The sequence below is a fragment of the Falco naumanni genome, chromosome 9 (genome assembly GCF_017639655.2).
Source record: "Falco naumanni isolate bFalNau1 chromosome 9, bFalNau1.pat, whole genome shotgun sequence".
NCBI classification, from domain to species: domain Eukaryota; kingdom Metazoa; phylum Chordata; class Aves; order Falconiformes; family Falconidae; genus Falco; species Falco naumanni.
The window spans coordinates 11,086,492-11,102,818 of NC_054062.1; the positions used below are offsets into that span (position 1 = coordinate 11,086,492).

Sequence of the window (16,327 nt, forward strand, 5' to 3'; positions counted from 1 at the left end):
AATTAATAGCTTATGTTGTCCTCCAGATACTTTTGAGGAAAGTCATCAACTGTTTCACCAGTACTGGAAGCAAAAGCAAATGTGCCATTTCCACTTTTAGAGTTTTTAAAAAGTCACATGAATTACTCTGAATTGTTTATAGTGAAGCTTTCTGTGAGGGCTGATTTTCTGCCAGCTTTGTGTTAACATTAACAGCAAGTTCCTTCTTTTCAGATCTTTTGAACATTAAAAAAATTACAATCTGTCTGCAAAAGCTTAAAAGAGAACTGTAACTGTCAACATTTTGGTTTAATATCGACTCTGTCTTTGTGAATAGAGTCAAACTAAGGCAGTAAACTGATTAAATGAAACAAAAGGATGGAGAGGGGAACACAACGCGAGCTCGTCCTCGATTGCTGAACTGCAAACAGAAAGTATGCCCGAGGAGCACATCAAGGTATCAAGTAAAGACTCCCTTAAGAACTAACATTATCATGGATGCTTAACTTCAATTCTCTCAGCACTCCCAAATTAACAGAATTATTTCATTTTTAAGCATATGAATGAATGTATAATTGCTTGCAGAATTTGGCTCTAAATCATAAAACTAAATATAGTTTCAGAAATGGTGAGAAAGACTTACCTCCATCAAACTTAAATGTATTCCAATGAGGTAGGGCATTGGGGCACTGCAAAGAGGAAAAAAAAAACTAGCTTTACATTCTCATAACATTGGATTAACACATATGACTTATAAAATTAGCTACAGGAAAATACCGGGATACTGGATTAGACTTTATTTTTAAAAAAAATATGTATATATAAACAAACCACATGTGAACAAAATTTTATTCCATATTTGAAAGACTTTTTTTACTATGCAATATCCTTTCACTACTGCAAGAATTTAATTTTTCTTGACATCAGAATTTCTCAGTGACGAAGTTAAGACAAGTACATAAGGACAGCTATTAAGCATATCTGTAATACTGGGGTCTTATTTTTTAAAAAAACAAAAAAACCATCTTATTACCATTTTCAAAAAAAACCCCAGACTTTTTATAAAAGTATTCTTTAAAAAAAACTGATCCGGTTGTAGCATTAAGTGTTTAATTTAATGTATATGTATCACCCAGTGCTACAAGTTTTAAATCCTGTGAATATGGGTCCAAACACATTTATGTTTACATTTATAAAATAAAAATGTTTAAAAAATTACTTTTGAAGATTCTGATGAACTCCAGAGTTAGTGGGATATACGCTGGTAGCGTTATTCCCTTCTGACTGCAAAACTTAAACAGACCAAGAGGCTCTTAGGCCAAATTTGTAGCCTGAAACACAGGTGTGATACTTCTGTTATCAAACAGAATGCTAACATTTAAGAGAAAGACTGATCTTTTCTGTCTTCTTTTCCACGATGTTAGCAAACACCAATATGGACTATGTAACTCAAGAATCCTGAATGAAAGTTGTATCTTTGTGTATACAGTATTTCTAATATTAAGCTCATTACAGGACTCCCACTCAGCTAATCAGGGAAAGCTTATATTTGCACAGCTTATTAGAACACATCAAAGAGCATGCCAAAGCTGCTAATTGCAAATATGGCATATACTGCCTGTTAAACGGAAAGCACACAGACAGACACAACTTTTAAAATAGAGCCTCATTTCATTTTGGATACAGAAGCTCAAAGAGCTCATTTTCAAATTCAGATGAAAAAATGAGAGAAATGTCACTGTACTGCCTTGGATTAAAATATCTTCCATATTGCTTTTATAAACTGGTGCCTACTGCTCAGTGAGAGTAGTGCTGAAAAAACTACTGAAAGACACCAGAACAGCAAAAATCACTGCTTTGCACTTTCAGGAGAAATAGCTTTTTTAAAAAACATAGGTACTGATATGCATATCAATAATTTACCATGTTTCTTAATGTACCCCCTAAAACTGCTACTCTGTTGGATGCTGTACCAAGAGCTGGAAATATCCTCTATACCAGACATGCTACATGAAAACACGTTTTTTCCTTCTGACATGAAACATGTAACTTCAAAAACCCTTTACAAGTTCATTTGTAGAACACTGAAGTGCCATTTATTGCATTACCTTGCAGCTTAGTGAACTGCCAAGGCTGGCAAGAATGCCCCCACCCAAGATTCACTCAACACAGCACCTTGTGACAGACAGCCCAGAGGGACTGTTAAATCAGAAACTTAACTTGGTACAAACCCTGAAGGTTCTGCTTCCTTGGGAATTCCACAGATGAGAACCAGAACATACATTCAAGTTCTTGGATAGAAATTTTTAACATACAACATAATACGCACTTATCACATATGGATTGCCACTCTACTGAGGAGTATTTTTATTTGTCATTTTGCATGTTTTATTTGCAACAAACATTATCTCTTTCACTCACATCTCTATTTCCAATGGCCATGTTCCAGGAGCAAGTTGTTTGATCCCAGTAATTTTATATTCAAAGAATAAACCACTGGTTTAGCTGCCAGCTGCACAAATGCTCAACTTCCCTGTGTGCCTGGCTGTGCTGCTCAAGACTCCTCCAGTATGCACTGAAATGAATGTGTTTCTAATTAAGTAGTTTCATGAACACGACAGCTTCAATCTCAAAAATACAAAGTCTGAACCGCGGCAGGAAGTCTTAAGACTGCAAATGTCTCATCTAGTGGAACCTTGGCTAATCTAATGAAAGGAAGCAGGAAGAGTGCAGTATTCCAGAAAACCAGCCATTTATTAACGTGTCCAAAAGTAGACTCTGTCACCAAGCACAGGAAAATCTGAACCTGTAAAAGTTAATTAACTGTATCACGTCCATCTTTCAATCCCCCAGTTTATCAACAAAAGAATAATAAGAATGCCTAAACCCTTAAAACCAAGCACCCCCAGTAAGATTTTAAGGAATTACCAAAAAGCTATGGCTTAAGATATATGGATCAGCTTTGGATGCAATGAATCATCTTTTCTATTTCCTAGCGACAGACACTACATGTAAAGGCAACACAGCGTATAAAGCTAATACAGGGATTGCATAAAGGCTGCAGTACCCCGACTTCTAACAGTGTTTTGAAAGCTGTTATTTCTTTAGACTTGTACTACTAAACATGAAAGGGCTCCAGTCGGGTGCTTCACAGGCCGTACAGTGCATACACTTGGACAGACTGGAGAAAGCAGGAGGAACAATTTGGTACCACAGAACCACAGAGAGTGGTTTTAGCATACCCACTGACAGGAAAAAAACAACTCTGGTTTCGCTGATCCATATGAAAACAGAAAGTGAGCAGCAGTAATTTGTTACAGTATAACGTGCTAGTTTTGCAAATATTTGTGTTAGTTTTACAAATAGTCAGAGAGATTTCCACTAGGGAACGAGGTAGAGCACAAAAGAAAACATGGGTATTTCTTTGAGAAACATTTAACACATGGGTGAAAAAACTGAATCATGGGGCACTGGGACATGGCACTGGTCAGAGAATGACAAGCAGAGCAGGTACGTGCTATGAAGGGCTCTGGAAGGTGAATAGCATGTTTGATGCAAAAGAGAATATGGGGAAAGTAGAAGGTAAATGAGGAAGGTTGACAAAACCATATGAAAATAATTCTTTTAAGAATTTTTCAACACATATAAGCAATTGCTTGGCATACAGAAGCCAGAGGGAAAACACTGACTGGTCAGAGCTTGGGCAAAGACGTCTGGAGCTACACAGATGGCTGCAGCCATATTTCAGACATGAGCAGTAAAAACCCACACCATTTAGAAATGGATTAGATCTGAAGACCAACAAAGAATTTCACAAATTATGAGAATAAATTAAAAGTAATTTAACTCAGTTTTATTCACAAACGCTTGTAATGACTGAAAGACACTGAAGAGGAACAACAAATGGGAGGCACCTACAAACATCCCAGCAGAGAATCAGGGGAAACAAATGCATGTTTCATCTTGTGTGAAAGGTGACAGATTTGGAGAAAAGTGGATCTCTGATGCATATATGGAGCACTTGTTTTTGAAGGTGTGCGTGTGAAATTTATTTATTCAAAACTGCTTTAAAATAACCATTACTGTTAATCACCCAAATGTGGACCTGAAAGTTTTCTCCATGAATAACAAAACTCAAATTATCTGAGTAACTATGTTATCAAAATTCATTTTATCAGAAATGGCATCGCTGTTCAATGACACGTGAACAGCAAAGCAAATACAAAGATATGTTAAGGATAAGTCACCATGATAGCTCCTTACACTCCCAAAAGTTTAACTATGCAAACATCATAAATAACCTCAACAAAATATAGTTCTGGTAAAGAGTATAAATATTTCAAATAAAATCAACCAGAGAGATTATATTTTTATGTAATCACTCCATCTGACTGAAAAGGAAACACACCTCAAAGTAATTGTTGAAGGTTCATCTCAGGCTTCATAAGTTGCTTTTATCACCATTTTTCTTTATCTCGTGTTAATCATACACCATTACTGAAATACTCAGCTACCATCCCGTACAAGGGAATGTTGTGTTCCTCCTCTCCCCCATTCCGAACACACTACAATAGTTCAATAGCTCTTCCTAACTGCTACTCAGGTCCTGAGACATGAAACTCTCAAGCAGTTTTTAATATTTTATCAGGTTAGAAGTGTATTTCCAAGCCTTTCAAGCAAACTTCAGTAAGACACATTGCTTGTATAAACAGGAGAAACACTCCACCAACCTTTAATCCTTCTGGGACTCATGACAGCTTAAAGACTGCCCTTCAGACCAGTCTCTGCCTACTGCTTGACACTTCATCATTCCTGGGGCTTCTTACAACCACAACTACTAATTACTCAGAGTTGTTTGATGGCAGCCAATATCCATTAAGTGCAAAATTAAGAAGTATCAATTCCTACTGCGCATATTTACTGCTTAAACAAAATGCCTTCCTAAGTCTTTTGGAACAAAGAGAAAGGTTATTACTTCTCTTGTGCTACACTGGTTCCCAGTGCAATCAGCGTTATTTATAATCAAATGAGTTATATAGGTAAATATCAAATCATTAAAGTAGCAATGCATAAGCATGAATATGGATATTGTGGACTTAATGGCTATATATTGCCCATTTATTACAGTTGCATTTTTACAATTTCTTTAATTCGTTTCCTTAGGCTAACTAGAGACCTCTTAATTATGCTCCCAAGAGGTGGGCAACTACTAATTGGAAGAGAAGCAGGTGAAATAGAGGGACATTTCCTCTTAAGTGAAAAAAAACACCACCTTTAAAAAATACTGCAATTCACCAGAAAAAGTAATGTAAAACCCAAGGATCTCAAAAAAGTTAACAGTTTACAGCCACACAGGGATTTGCACCATTTTGCTTCATTGTTACAGGAAAACTGATTAGATCACATTTACTAAGTTCATGTCTTGATGCACAAATACTGACTTGATGCGTCACTCTCACATCATTAGTACTTTACTCTCTAAGGTAGTCTCCCAATTTCTCTTCACATTACTCACTGAAATGCAACAGAATTCAATCAGAAATTTGTTGAGCTAATTGATGCAAATTAGAAACTTGACTGCATAAATTGGCATGATGTAGAAAACGTACAGCTAAGAAACCAGAAGAGCAACTACAAGAGCTTTTAGTGAGTACACAGATGTACCAGGCTAAATCAAAATGCCTACCAAGAGGCTCATGACGAAGGAATCATTGTTTCCAGAGCAGCAGGAGTACTTGCCCTCCAGTTACCCCCTCCACCTACTTAAAGGAGCATATTGAACTATATGCAGATTTAGAAAACAGGAGAAAGGGAACTAAAAAAAAAAAAAAAACTCCTGGAGAAAGGGAAAACTGCACCAATAGAAACGTTTGTTCAGCAGCTGTGCCAGGGTGCTCTCAGAATATATTAATGTTGGCTGCTAAGCAGTCTATCTAATATAAAAGACTGTTTTAATCACCCTAGAAAATATACTGTTGCTTCTGGTAAAAGCCCACAGAATAACCCAAGTGACAATGCTCTGGGACTTAGAGAACATACTAAGCTGTGTTACCAGGTCAGCAAAGACAGGCTTTTCTTACAGGCTAATTTTAAACACAGACACTGAGAGCAAAAAAGGAAGAAAACAGACACAGTGGGAGTGTTTTTATGCCACATGAAAAACAAACTGGAAGAAGCAGTTAGAAAATTAATAGATTGTTTCTTTCACATCAAGAAATGTTTAAATTCCCAACAACAAAATACATGGACAAGATCTGGCCAAATTTAAGTAGTTGTATGTGGTTAGCTACTGATGCTTGGTGGCAGTATCTCATTAACCAGTACTTTTGGCACCTGCTGGCAGGTACTTTTTTTAAATTAGAAAAAAAAAAAACACCACAAAAGACCCAAAAAACAACCAGCAGTGCTCCATAGGTTTCCTCTGTTGTTCTGTATTCAAAGGAACAAGCAATCATGCATTAAGGTGTGAAAACTAATGATAGGATTATCACCAGTTTCTCATCTCCTCCACCTAAAATCTTTCCCTGGGCTGAAAATATATCGAAGAACGGTACCTAATTAAAAAAATAAAAATAAAGGATAGCACTCTTCCCCTTGCTCCCCCTCCCCACTCTCATTAATGTAAATGATAGGGATCAGATGATCAAAGTAATTCCAGATACATGTACAAGGTACTACACCACGATTATTGACTCAGCATCCCTTGTACAGAGAGCAAGCATACCAAGAACAAACATTTTGAAGACACAGGCTTTTGGCATTTTCAATTCTGTGGTGAAGTATGTGAATGACGAATGTAGGGGAACATAAATACTAAGTTTAAAAAAAATCATTTCAAGAGGGAAATGGAAAGAAAATTGTCTCCCTTCTGCATTGTAAGTTAAAAAAAAAATCAGCAAAGAGCAAACTGAAAAAATGAGAAACCACAGTGTTTTGAAAGTACTTGGTGTAAAATGTAAATAAAAGACAAAACGCTGTAGAAAAAAATGTGGAACAGATTCACATTGAGCATGTTTGTGGCAGAGTTGCTATTCACCTGCAACAATATCCAACCAAACACCTTTTCCTGGTGGGAAAGCGCACTTCTCTCAACAGCTAAAGGGAACTCTCCACACCAAGCCTGAAGTTTCTCTTACATGAAGATGGCTAAAAGGATCTTCAAGTGGTAGGAGGAGAGTTAGTTATTCTACCCGTTCGGTTCTCTGAAAAGAAAGCTATTCTATCTTTTTGTAGCTCTGGAAAGGTCCAATGGGTGTTGTGACCCCTTCCCTTCCAAGGAAATAGAACCACCATGGAGTTGTCAGTGTATCAGTCGGGACCTTAGAACTTTCCTTTATAGAAAAAGTTTCCACCACAACTCAGACAATTAAAAGCAAATAATCACAGGTGGATTATTTCTTAAAAAACTTTCAAAGATCACAAGTAACAGTCTATGTACCCTTCTGTGATTTTCAAAAGAGAAGATTCAAAAAACATCACACAGAACAGTCAATAAATGGACAGTCAACTAAATGAACATGATATTCTATATTCATAAAAACTGAAGAATTCTCATTACTTTAAATTTTGTTTCCATTTCAGCTCTTTAAAATTCATATATCACATTTGCAAAAGAAATAACCAAGCAATAGTTTAAATTACACACTTTTATTTTAAATAATCTCAGGTCATTTCCCCTAAGAGATAGACACCAATACGCAGTAACACTACCTTAAAGCAGAGAGCACGGAGCTGATTTCTCAGTCCTCCTAGGCAAAAATGATGTCTCTAAGTTCACATGGTTACAAAATAGATGGACTCTATTTTGAGAAATATATTTATGGCACATAAAATGTTGTTAAATTGACTTATTCAACAATTATAGTGTGTGTAGCTACCTCTCCAATTAAAGTTCATATCTGGCTAAGATAATCAGTTGTTGTATTTGTGAGCACGTAATTGCAATCTGCCTAATAATTAAACATTTTTAAATCATACTTTTCACACACTAGCTGGCTCATTCATTATATGGACAGGGTGTTACACCATGAAAGAATTCATTCAGTAGAGCTCAGTGACTTGTGTCTTTATTTGCTTGGGTACACTGCCCAAGTGTTTGCTTTTTGCGCACTTCTGCTCCCAACTGTGGGATCTGGACTTCACCCCTTTTAACATGTCTTTGTCAGAAAGTCGATGAAATCCTCATCTTCAAACCCAGCGTAAAAGCCTCTTGTGGTCCACATCGTTGTCCTGAAAACTCCTAGCAGCATGTACCTGAAGAAAAAGCTGGCAGCAGCAGCCTTCATGTGTTAATTACACATGCGAAGGCCATTATGCAGAGAAAGGGCACCTGCTGGCAGTGCAAATGACTAGAACTTGCCCTTCCTGTGAAGTGAGTAAATTGAAGGTTCATTTCTACAGGAGATAACAGTTTTCAGATCCCATTCTGTGTATCCTCGACATAGGCACACACTTAACATTTAAATCATCTGCAGAGGAACAAGCTTCCTTTAAATCTGCATGTTTCAGTTCCTAGCACTTCACTTAAAGTGAGTTATCCTGGCTGGTTCCTTGCTTTTGCTTAAATGCAGGGAAAGCGTCACACAGAACACTAACCCTCTTAAAAAAAACTAGCCAACCTCCACACTAAGAGCTACACTTAAAATATGGTATCATATGATACAGTAAGTTTAAGTTTGGGATTTATTTTTTCTGAGGACTTTTTAAAATGCTAGGGGGCAGAGGGAGGCTGTTTCTATGTTTCCAAACCATCCCCAAAAGCACATTAAGCACCACTCTCCCACAAGCATTTCTGCTACACGGGGAGCCCCGAAAGCCAGCCAGCAGGGCTTGCCAGGAACGACAAAGGCATTGAGTCCCTCACCCTTTTCCATCTCCTTCATCACCTGACTGTGTGACCATGCAGCAGCAGGTCCATGTTTTCCTTGTGCTCTCCTTTTGCTTCCAAGCCTGTAAAAGCCTCTCGTTACCCTTTACATCCCTCAACCTCCAGCCAAGCTTTGGCATCGCTATTTCCGTCCCTGCATACTCAAGCAATAAATCCAAGCTCTCTAACAGGGCTTGAAAGTTTAACTTCTCTAGGAAGCCTAAGATAAGGCCACTCATTTTGGGCAAACTTCATCTCCCTGCTGCGTACACAGAGGGAAGAAAAAAACCCCACCTGCAAGTCACACAAATCGAGCATGTGCAGCAGTAACTAATGCCTGATAACAGAAAGAGCAGCATCTTAAACCTCCTCTTTGTTAGTTACTCAAAGTGCTCATCCACTATTCCTGTGCACAGCAAATGGGAGAGGCGATGTTACGGCTGAGCAGGTTAAACTGACTCTGCACTAAAAAAAAAAGTTACAACTGTGAGACTTTTTGAGGGGTGCTGTAGGCAGGCTTCTGAACCATCAGCCACAGAGCCCGAGGCATACGCTAAGGACACGCTAACCTGCAGACCCCTACAGTGAGTATGAGGCTTCTTATACCACCTGGACAGTGTGGAATCATAGAGCAGGCTGGAAGGAACCTCAGGACGGCAGCTTCTCCAAGCTCCTGGTCGAAACAGGGCCAGCTTTGTCATTATATGAGGTTGTGCATGGGCTGTGCCAAAATTTGTCACATCACAATAACGAGTAAGTTTTTGAAAGGTTTACATTCATTCCCCTAAATAAGGTAAACAGCATGTTCTAAACACACACTGGTAATAAAAGATCACTGCAGGAAAATGAATAGCTTTCCCCCATCCCCAAGAGAAGTTCAGGGAAGCAGAAAAATGAGAGTATCTTCTCCACTGTATTCTCTTCTGTTGGAGTCTTAATTCAAATTTTAACATTTAACACAGATATGCTGAAAAGAGATTTTAATTATACAATATCGAAGTTGTAGCATTCCGTATTAAGAGTATTTCAACATACTGCTAGACCATTATATCTTGCAATGAAAATAAATTTTTTACTTACTAGGTCAGTTGCTTCCTTAATATGCTGATATATTTTTAGAGTAACAGTTGCATCATAAGAGGACTTAAGACTTGCTATACAGAAATGTGAAAACTGTTGTGAATGTAAGTGATATATATACATATATGTAATATATATATACATACACACATAAATATAGCCTTACCAACAGTAGTCCAATAGATGTGGGGGCAGAACAGGAATGTAAACATGCTGCCAGAACATCGGGTAGAGCATAGCTGCAGACCCATGAATGCAGGCAGTTAACTGAAAAACATATTAAAACAGAATCATAAATAAAAGAAAAACCAAGCTTAGAAAGGTAAAGTTAGCACAAAACCCCCTATCCATTCTGCTCTCATATCAACATTCTTTATTAGCAAATATACAATGTTCTTGTTAAAAAAAAAAAAGGTATTGGCGGGTGAAGGATGACTGCTTTATGGTGGTTGTCATTTGACTGACTTTGTAAACAGCTGAGAACGTGATTAATTCAACAAAGAAAACCTGAGAAAAACCCCCAGTGTTCTACAAAGCAACAGAAACATGGAAATGAAAACACAATGAGAACTAAAAAATAGTAAAGGCAAATCCCCCAATCCTGGTAATTACCATTCATTAAATACCATAAAGCTGCACTGAAATTATAACAGAAATTGAAAAAAATGTGGCATATGTTTCTTAAGAATATGTCATACTAAACTCACTGACTAGATTTTTATTATTTAAAAGGGATTTTTATCTAATTGCCTTTCACCAAATCATTGGATCCAATGAATTTCTCAGTTATATTGTTAAAAACTCATTCAGAATCGTTTTGCTGTTAGCAGGTACTGAATGGAAAAGATCACAAACAGCAAACGTAAGTGCCAGTCAAGCCATGGGGAGAATCATCACAGAGCTTTGGAGGAAATTATGTCTCTCAATCTTATTTCAAATGATAATTAATAATTTGGAAAAGAAAATAAGCAGGATATTTGTCACATTCACTAAGGATATTAAAATGGAGAAGGTGGCAATCCTCAATAAGAAATCTCAGTCAAAACTATAGTCAAAATACCACAAAATACACACACACGCACTTGGAAAAACAGAAAATAAATAAATCAGAACACTGATACGAACAGACACATACAAGGAAAGGACTGAGAGGTGACAGGCAATCACATCCACCCTGACAGTGTTTTGCAGTTTAGAGTGTCTTTTAATCTCAAATGATACCCAGCACAACTACTACGTGTTTCACTTGTGAGACCCATTTTGAAAACGATACTCAACAAAAGCCTACCAGTTATTTGAAGATACAATGAAATCAAGCACATAATGCTTGTCTGGACAATAGGAAGGAGGGAGAACACTGCTTACAAATGCCAAAAAGACAAATTCTGAAGGACTGAGGTCCTTGTGGTGGCCCTGAAGTTGCGTGAGATGAAACTAAGCAAAGGCAAATGGTGACATTAATCCTAATTCAATTAGATGTGGTGTAACCTTAAAAAAAATAAATAATGACCCTCATTATTATTAATTTCCATTAAGACAGACTACTGAATTATACACCTCTTCATAGGGAACCCACGACTGAGAAAGAAAATGGTCTAGAAGAGCTAATACAGTCTCTTAAGGCTCCATGTCAGGGAAAATCAGCTCTAACTCTGGATGTAGTTTGGCTTACTTTCAACGCCAAAGCCTTTATGTAATTCCAATTCTGTTTCTCTAAGTAACAGAACCTGGTTTTCTGATTAAAATGCAGGTCATTAGGCAAGAAGATGGAAGACAGGCACATATTTCATGTGCTATTTTTAAGCCTCTGAACAATACAGATCTGGGTAAGCAATGAAAATACACCAAGGGAACATGGAATTTTTTGGAGAATTACTGTGCTTTGCAGCGTGGTTCAGATAAGAACCACGGTGAGGTATGAGCTTTGCAAGCAGGTGTTTTTCAAAAACAGAAAAGTGCCTATAAAGATGAACCAAAATATACTTCGCAATTTACAGCTCAAAATAGGCAGAGATTTAAAAAACCTGTTTAGAGCCCAAGACCCAGTGTGCCAGGTGTAAACCCATACAGGACTTCAATGACAAAAATATCAGACATAAACTCCTCCAGTTTGAAAAGCCAGAATTTTAAGCTATACTTTGTACCTAGTTGAGAGATATCATTATTGTGGCTAATACATATGAATAATCTGTCTGTTTAAGAATGTTTTTGGGTTCAAATCACTCTATCACCTAATCAAGGAAAACCTTAGACAAAGGATGGCCTACTAAGCCAGATCAAAAACCCCTTGCCTCCCAGTATTCTGCCCAACAGTGGTCAACACAAATTATTAAAGCCACTGATTAAAACATTCATCAATAAAACTGGTATTTCCCACTTTCTCCATTGCCACCAGCTTGCAGCTAACATTTTGTGTGTCAATGAATTCAAATAAATACATTAAAAAATGCTGCCCCATCCATTCATTTTGAGCCTGTTTCCTCACAGTTTTTAATGTGTGCTCTGAGTTTTGAGCATTTTGAGACAATAAACAAGAAAATTATCTCCTGCTTATCTTCTAAGAGACATACATGATTTTCTCTATTTCTATCGAGTTCTCTACTTAGCCTAGTAAAGATACTGGTGGATCCTACTCTGCTTTCCGTAATTGAGAGATTATTTTCTTTATTTACTTGCTCTTGTTACACTTCTCTATACTTTTCATTCTTTTACTTTATCATTTTTTATCTGGAGTAGATAAGAACTCGTGCAATACTCAATGTGGGCAAGCCATGAACTTATCTAGTGGTACTACGCCCTCTTTTTTGTTCTCTCTCTCTTCATAATAATTTTTCTTGGCTTCTAAGCCTTCAACTGAGTAATAAGATGGCATTTTCATAGATCAATGGATCTCTCTTTTAAAAAAACTCCACTTTCTCTTTCAGAGTGGTAATAATCACTTCAGTTATTCAGACCCTGATTGCTTACATGGTTAGAAGCGTTTTCTCCTGTAAGCATTATTTTACATTTATCCATGCTATGCAACAAAATTACTGCTACTTTTTTTCCCCTTTTTAAAAATAATTTTTCATGAGGACATTGAACAGGTTCCAGAGTAGAACACTGTTGGACTGCTTAGCAGCTTCCAGAACTAGAAAAACCATAAACTTTTCTCAACTTTCTCCCCCTCAACATTTTAGCCAGTTGTTTACCCTCAAGACCACCAAACTGTCCCATGCCATGAAAATTTCTTGAACAGCTTTGAAGAATTCAACATAGTTCAATCTTATCTAGATATTTAACAATTGTTAAGATTTGAGGCATGGATTTCTTTTGCGTATTTACTCTTCCCCAGCAGCCTTTGCTTCTGCCTTCACTTGTTCTAGTTCTGATAGTGACAGGTTTCAGCTTTCTTCATAGAACTATGGCTCAAAGAACTGTAGTTTCTTTAAGGGAGAATGCTAGCACACCCAGTTTTCAACTCCAAATAGAAATTTCTGTAACCAGATCATATCATCCTTCAGACTTGTATTTATTCTTGTGTTTCTTTTTCCAGAATCCATTTTGATCTTACTTTCTTCAGACTTCAGCAGCTGCATCATGGTGTGCAGCAATGAAGCTTCTCTTCACTGAGTTGCTCACTGCTGCACAGTCACCCCACTTACCAGGGCTGCAAACAAAATCTGTTTGCACCCCTGATTTCTGTCTTGTCTATCATGCCCATCTCTTGGCCTACATTCTTTACCAGTTCTCTACCATATTGAACCACAGATAATCTGGCCAAAAATTTTGTTTAATTACTGACATTCATCTGCACAAATAGTACCGGTTCATCTCCATTCATCTTAACACCCACTCCAGCATCTCCACAATTTCATTAAACTGCCTCAAGAAATATTGATAAAATCTGGAGGCAGTCTTGTCTGACCCTCTTTTAACATCCCTTAGGTTTTAATTTTATCTCCCATAAAAGCTACTCTCCTCACCTTAGCAGAGCTGGACTTGGCAAGTGTCACAACATGAGGGTCCACAAAGCTCCACAGCCCCCCACTGCTGATAACGTGTTTCCCTAAGTGAGAACATGCAAGAATTTAAACCAGATTTGAACCACTGTCCTAAGGAAATAGCACCCTGGGAAGCAGACTGGGTACAGCAAGTACCTGAATGAGCACCTGTTCAGTCGTTCTCAGTATTTTATTAGCAGGTGAACATTATTTTATGGTCCATATGGGATGGAAATATTGGTATGCTGGGACACTAATTAAAGCAAAAAAAAAGCTACAAAACCTTTAATTTAGTCTACGTTTATGACTCACAAAACACTAAAGATTTATCCCTATCCCATTGTATCTCAACTTACCTTTGTATTATTCTTACTGGAAAAGATGCTCCTCTCTCACAGATTAGATGAAAGCCATAGCCTAGCTCCAAAATATGCAGCAGAAAAAAAGGATATACCTCCCCACTGTAGTTTTTCCTCTATATTCCTAAATCCTTTATGTTTTCTGTTTCTGTTCTCCAAATCAAAAAGATGTCTGGAAAAAATACTGTTTAAAAATTTAATTCTTACTGTACAATTGCTTCTGTGAGGATCAAATGGATTATTTCCTGACGTTATTATATAACATGGTTGCCGTTGTAGAGGAGTGAACTCAGTAATCCAAGGAGGCCCCTTCCAAGCCCCCCTCCCATTGGTTTTAAAACTCAGCACGAAAAGATTAAACAGACATAATGCTCAACACTGCAGACATCTGAGCAGAACCTGTCACTTATTTTTGAGATGTACTCCCACCTTGCTATCTGGCATGAATTCAAATAACCTACTACCATGGGTAAGCACCAGTACTGTCCTTCAACTCCACCAAGATAAGGGCTCATAAAAAAGAAATAGCATATTTGCTGGAGACCTCACCTGATTAGTGATTGCCATACAGAAAACAAGCACTTAATAATAAGGCAGCCTGAGAAATGCCCAACTGTCAAAACTACAGGAATCCAGCATTTTGAAATAAGATTAGTTCCACTACCTCAGCTTCCTGCAGCTGTTGCTAGAGAACGTAAAAAGATAGCTATGTAAGAGAGACACTGACTCCCTAACTCACTTTTCACAGTTTTATATTTAATACTCAAAGCCTTATTTGAGCAAATTAAAACAATGGGATTTTGTCACACATATAAAAGTTATAAACTGATCAACAGGCCATTTCCCAGTGCATTTTACTCTCTCTCCTGATGCATATGCACCACACTGCTTTACAGATGCAGTACATGGCTACAAATGTGCAATATATACTGGAAGAAATGACCACCTTCTGCATGTTTGTAAGATCATTTTTCTGCATTATTCAGGGCTAAAAACAAAGTAGAAAGCTTAAGACTAAGCTACCTAAGAACTGAGCAGTGAAAGCCGGGCTGTTGCAAAAGCTGCATATGAAGGTCAAGATCTATACTGGCAGGTTATAACACAGCAACAGAGCTCTTGGGAAGGAAGAGCTCGTACATTTAAAATCATGTAAGATCCTGTAGAACAAGACCTGTGCAAGCCCTTACCTATGTTGCATCACAAGGACATTTGGTGAATGCTATTAATCATGTGCTGTCTTTTCTTAAGGACCACCATTTCCTTATCCTCTCAGCACCAAGGCATGTCAGAAACCAACCAGAGAATAACAGGTTGTGTATTACAGCTCTCTGTGACTTGGAAGAAGTGACATGGGAAGCTCTCAACTCCCAGGAACAAAAGGGTTTCCACATCAGAATGGTATTTTTTGCTTTGTACTAACACTGAAAAAATAACAAAAAAATTACGTAAAGAAATACACCTCAGTATGATGGAGCCAAACAGAAACATCACAGAAATTCACCAGTTTAAGTCTTTTAAGAGTCATCAGGCTTCATGAAAGCCACTTTTTTATAATGAGAGGCAACCTGCTGCTGTCCTTATCACAAATAGTTAACATGCCTTGTTGCAGCAGGGCTGCATGAGCAAGTTATGATGGAAGAGAGAATACTGGATGCAAGGAAAGCTCATTTCATTTTTGCAACAGCATGCTCCCACCAGCAGGTGATCTTCTGCCAAGCAAAAGGGGGTTTTTATGTATTTTGGTTCATATCTGGCTTTTCACGAATACATAAAGAAACAGAAAGTGAAAAATTGCTTTAACATTTTTCGAAACTGAGTTTCCTTTTGGAGGGAAAAAAGAAAAAAAATCCAAGAAATCAATAATTCTTCCATAGGTTCAGTACACATAATTTATAGGATAGCTAATAAACACAGCCTCATTCAGTTACCTCTAAATCTTATTCAGCTTAACTACATTAAGGGTATTTCAAATCAAAATTTGAATTTGATATGATATATTACAGCACAGAATTCACTTCACCATGAAAGACTTTCTATCCAGGACTGCTTCATTTTCTCTC

The 16,327-nt window shown here is 37.5% G+C and overlaps 1 protein-coding gene across 5 annotated transcripts in view; it reads right to left on the reverse strand.

Moving 5' to 3' along the window:
• DENND1A (DENN domain containing 1A) overlaps positions 1-16,327 on the reverse strand; it is a 214,957-nt gene that overhangs the window by 96,763 nt on the left and 101,867 nt on the right. For all 5 annotated transcript variants that reach the window (XM_040606509.1, XM_040606507.1, XM_040606506.1 and 2 more), the window contains exons 10-11: positions 10,092-10,192; positions 623-668 (exon numbers count right to left, since the gene is read on the reverse strand). In XM_040606509.1, the coding sequence (XP_040462443.1) occupies positions 623-668; positions 10,092-10,192 (147 nt within the window). The remainder of the gene's footprint in view (positions 1-622; positions 669-10,091; positions 10,193-16,327) is intronic.